Source organism: Panicum virgatum, chromosome 4K (assembly GCF_016808335.1).
Source record: "Panicum virgatum strain AP13 chromosome 4K, P.virgatum_v5, whole genome shotgun sequence".
Taxonomy (NCBI): domain Eukaryota; kingdom Viridiplantae; phylum Streptophyta; class Magnoliopsida; order Poales; family Poaceae; genus Panicum; species Panicum virgatum.
The window spans coordinates 46,543,496-46,548,627 of NC_053139.1; the positions used below are offsets into that span (position 1 = coordinate 46,543,496).

General features: G+C 48.4%; 1 protein-coding gene across 1 annotated transcript; it reads right to left on the bottom strand.

Moving 5' to 3' along the window:
- Window positions 1–3,108: 3,108 nt before the first annotated feature.
- LOC120704461 (21 kDa protein-like) lies at window positions 3,109–4,088 on the bottom strand. Its single transcript, XM_039988853.1, has one exon. It carries the CDS (start codon window positions 3,943–3,945, stop codon window positions 3,319–3,321), a length of 627 nt encoding a protein of 208 aa, XP_039844787.1. The 5' UTR covers window positions 3,946–4,088; the 3' UTR covers window positions 3,109–3,318.
- Window positions 4,089–5,132: the final 1,044 nt, after the last annotated feature.

Sequence of the window (5,132 nt, forward strand, 5' to 3'; positions counted from 1 at the left end):
TAAGGCACAGAAGCAACGAGTAATGTGGGGTGAGTGGTAATGGGTCATGGCCCTAGTAGTTACTTCACAGTCCAACTTGGCCCTTAAAATTTTTAGTTCAAAATTGAATAAGATTAGAACCCGACTCTTTAGGGCCCGCCTCTTAGATTATCTAGGCCAAATTTGACGGCCCGTTACCACCCCTAGGTGGAGCGTATGGGCAACACAGGGCATGATAACTGACAAGGCCAGCAACGGCAATTTAGCATTAAAAGGACACGTGGTAGAGGAAAAAGACAGGTTTCTACCTCAATTTCTTACACCGAATCTTGAGGCTTAGCATCGGCCGGTCGATAGACGCGAATGGCGCCGTTGCCAGTCACCTGCACGGCACTACTACGAACAAATCAGCAGCCACGTACAAGTTATATTAAGTCGATTAGGGCACGCGTCACCACAAACACCAAGGGAGAGGCCATGTCGGCCGGAAGAAACAATCTCACCAAGGCTTGTGCCGTTTGATTGCTCGAGCGGTTCAGAGACAATCTCAATCTTCAAGGTGGAAACTCTGATTACCAGGTTGCCGATGGATTCAGCAAGGTTTTATTCGTTCGATTGCTTGAGCGTTCAGAGATAATCTCAATCTTCAAGGCGGCTGAGATTGGCGGGGAGTGTTAGTGATATGAGTTTGTTAGGATACGTGTTCACAGATCATGTTAAACTCTCTTGGCTTGTGCTCAAAGTTATACAGCGTAGATTTTTGTATGAAAAAGTTCAATTTATTCCCCTCAACTATAGCCAAAGTCTGGATAACCCCCTAAACTATAACTTGGTTCAATTTACCCCCTAAACTATGTCATTTAGTTTATTTTACCCCATAACACAATTTATCTTTTTTTGTTTCTCCATAGACAAGTTGAGTTTTAATTTCAAATTTTGCATGGTAGTAGTGGACATCACAATGCATATTTAGAAAAAGTTTTATAATTTTCCCACATTAGTTTTTATATAATTTTGAACTCCAATAATTAATTTATTATTAAATATCCTAACCTATCAAAAAATGATAACAAATATGATTTATTTTTATAACATGTGCTATGGTGTGTACTATTATGTTGTAAAATTTCAACTTAAAACTCCACCAATGCATGGAGAAATGAAAAGGACAAATTACAGTATGGGATAATTTGAACCAAATGGGATAGTTTTGGGGTAAAATAAACCAAACAATAATTTAGAGGGTTATCCAGACTTTGGCTATAGTTGAGGGAAGTAATTTAGACTTTTTCTATTTTTGTAACTCAAGTAATTCCATGCTGAGAGCTTTTCTCAGCCTACATAACACGTAGCCATGGAGCCAAGAGGCAACAAGTTCAACCATTTTCACAACCACCATTAGTTCGTGGCTCCTCACACTTGTATCATTAATCACCTAAACCTTACCCTCAAACCATGCATAAAAAGAAGCCTGTGGTACGGAAAGCAATGGGGGACGTCGTGGGGTGGAGCATATGGGCGGCGTAGGGCATGGCAACTGACAAGGACCGGCAACAGCAATTTAGCGTTAAGAGGAGACCATAGGGAGAATCGAAGAAGACAGATTTTCTGCCTCAAGCCCTATTTAGTTCTCAGAAAATTTTAACCAATACCCATCACATTGAATTTTTAGACATATGCATGGAGCATTCAATACAGTTAAAAGAAATAACTCATTACACAGTTTAACTGTAAATGACAAGACGAATCTTTTAAATCTAATTAGTCTATAATTAAACATTAATTGTCAAATAACAACGAAAATGTTACAGTACCAAAATTTTAAAAAAATTGCGAACTAAAGAAGGCTTCAATTTCTTACGACTGAATCTCCAGGTCTTGGATCCATCGGTTGATGGACGCGCGCGAATGGCTCCGTTGCCGGTCACCGGCACTGCACTGCTCCGGACAAATCAGCAGCCACGTAAGTCGATCAGGGCACGCGTCACCCAAACAGCAAGGGAGAGGCCATGTCGGCCGGAAGATACAGATTTGATCTATTGCCTTGAGGAGATCTATCCACGGCCAGCCACTAGCCCACTAGCGTCTCACTGACAGCACTGGCCCTATGCCTGGCATATGCCCCCCCATGCGAGTCCAAGGCCACATGGGCACCTACGCCTGACAGGTCACCACGTAGCAGCCGCTAGCACACACTTTCCAGTGGGCAAGCGACTGGGGTCCTTCCTTCAATAAGTGCACGGCGCCTCCGTCGTCGTCTGCTCGATTCGATCAAATGATATGATGATCCCCGTGGATTTTAATTTTTAAATCGGCGATCGGCTGCACAACAACTCAACAAGACAACCCGCGAGCCATAACTAACGTACCTTTGCTTAAAAAGCATCAGATCGATCATAGATAATAATGCTAGCTGCCCACCTGTATGCAGCTACTGATGCTAGCTGGTGTTGTGCGTCCAAACCAGGGTTAACCATTTCGTTTTCCGGTCAAATCCCGGTGTTTAGCGGAAACGGAATTCCGTTCCGAAATTTCGGTAAATTTCGGCGAATTTCGTTGAATTTCGGTCGAAATTTGTTGAATTTTGAATTTGAAAACGAAATATACCGAAAAATACCGAAATTTCGAATTCCGGTAACTAGCGGAAACGAAAAATTTTCCGAAATTTCGGCGAAATTGTTAACCCTGGTCCAAACATACACCACACCACTGAAAACTCGACACACCACCACATGATCAAGTTCCATTCACTTCAGCATCAGCAGCAGGAGATCGAAGTCCAACACTACTTTCACACATCGACCGGGGGGGGGGGGGGGGGGGCGCAAGTCTGAATCCGCAAAGGAACAAGGCATTAGCCATCTGATCTTCCCCACTCCATCCTAACGCCACAAGTTCATCGCCATCAACATTCACAATGTTCGGCAGCTCCAGCAGCCTCCAGCCCAACAGTATTTTCCTCTCACACCGCTCCAGCACCAGCTTCCAGCCACCAACCAGCCAACAGTATTTTTCTCTTACACCACTCCAGCCACCAGCTCCAGCCTAGCGAACAGAGTGATTATTGCTTGTCCCTCGCAGAAGTGTCTCGAATGAAACAATTTGTTGGAAATGAGTGCCATGTGACACTGGATGAGAATTAGCGATTTAATTTAGGTTTAGGAGATCCATGACACTTGCTTATTTGCATATATATAAGTGGTTCTGGTCACCAAAGTTTTATCGCCCTTAACTATATCTTACACAAGCATATATAGGTGGAGAAGGCATGGGAACTGAGCTAGTTAAGCGACGCACAACACGCAGCATATATAGGTGGTATGAAGAGAGGTGCCCGGGCTAGTACCCTGGTGGCCCGACCTTGTTGACGAGGGCGAGCGCGTTGCTGGTGACCTGCGCGACCTCGACGACCCTGCCGCGGATGGCGGCGCGCGTGCCGGCGTCCACGCCGCGGCCGGCGAGCCCGTCCAGGCAGGTGTTCTCGTCGGTGAGCGCCGCGCTGCACCAGGTCTGCACGTTGCTCAGGTGCCACTTGAACGCCGCCGACCCCGCGCGCCCCATCCCGGCGCCGCCCATCTCCTGCGCCGCGTCGCGGAGGTGCCCCACGCTGTCCGCCAGGTTCTCCAGGCAGTCGCGCACGGCGCCCGCCGCCGTGCCCTTGCGCCCGCCCTTCTTCGCCGCGCCGCCGCACAGCCGCCCCACGTACGCCGACGCCGCACGCGCGCGGTCCGCGCTCACCATCAGCGCCGCGCGCGCCAGCTCCCGCGGGCTCCGCGGCGGCGGGGACCCGCCGTACGACGCCAGGCTCTGCACGCACAGCGACGGGTACTGCGTGTCGCGGCACGACTTGCGGATGAAGTCGCTGGCCGCGGCTTCGCTGTTCGCCGGCGACGCGCCCGCCAGGGCCAGGAGCGCGGCGGCCGCCAGGAGGTGGAGGAGGAGGAGGAGGGGGGCCGGGCGAGGCATGATTGCTGAGCTGGTGCGGAGTGTGCAGAGCAGGAAGGAGCACAAGGCTCACGGAGTCACAGTGGAGAGTCGTAGCTGCCTCTTGGCTGGGTTGGTTACTTCTAGTCGAATGATTGTTTGGCTGGCTTTTGTAATCAGCCACCTAGCCGTGTCTCTTTATATAGGGAGAAGACGAGCAAATTTCTGAAAATTTTGGAGACGATTTTTTTAAAACAAGAATCTAGGAGATATTATATCCTTTGATTTTTTTGCTTTTGGGCTTCGGACCACCATGCATGGACAAAGACAATGGCGACTTGACGCGAGTGGAGAGTTTTCTAGACAGAACGGTCCTCGTCTTGGGTGAGAATTAAATATGCCAACCACACAATCGGCTTTCGCTGCTTTGGCATGGCAATTTGCTCACAAAATGCGATAACGTTGAGGTGGGAAAAGGATATAGCTAGCCTCCATAATAAATAACGAAGAGGTGCGTGTGAATGTGCGCTCACGTGATGGGCCAGCAGGGGACTAGTGTTTCCCTGTCGGCCTCCCTGGGGGAGATGTGGATCAGTATGAATGCTGACGGCATCTTGCGGCCTCTGTGCGCCCGTGCCTCCGATCTCTTCATTCATGATGCAGCTATGAGTGAGGATTAATTAGTGAAGTGGTTAGCCTTTCCATCAAGATGCTATCATCAAGACCGAAAAACTAGCAGCTCCCATGAAGAGAAAAAAGTGGCATGAACATACAGTGTCATGGTACTATCTAGGACTGCTACGTCACGATAAAAAAAATAGAAAAGTCGTTGCAAGTAAATGCAGGGAGGGTACAAATAGCTTTGCAAGGTAGTACTAGTACTGTGGATCGTTGGATGTGGCCTAATAATGTTCGGTCCACGTACACCCCGGCCAGCCCTACAACCAATACCATTGTGGGTTTGGCCGGGCACACCCACCTAATGACCCACTGACCAATTTCAACGCTAGCTTGTTGCTTCCCTTTTTTTGGCCGAACTGGTTAGAATACCATTTGTTACGCATTAGTCAAATACTTTCATACAGAGTTGAGTTGGAAACCATCTGACGACCACTTTTTCCCCCTGACCTGCCAGCAATGTAAGTTTGTCTCCATCTCCATGGACCATGCGTCACACTCTTTTCTTCCATCGTTGACTACTAGAGCGTTGCCGTTGCCGGCCGCCGGAA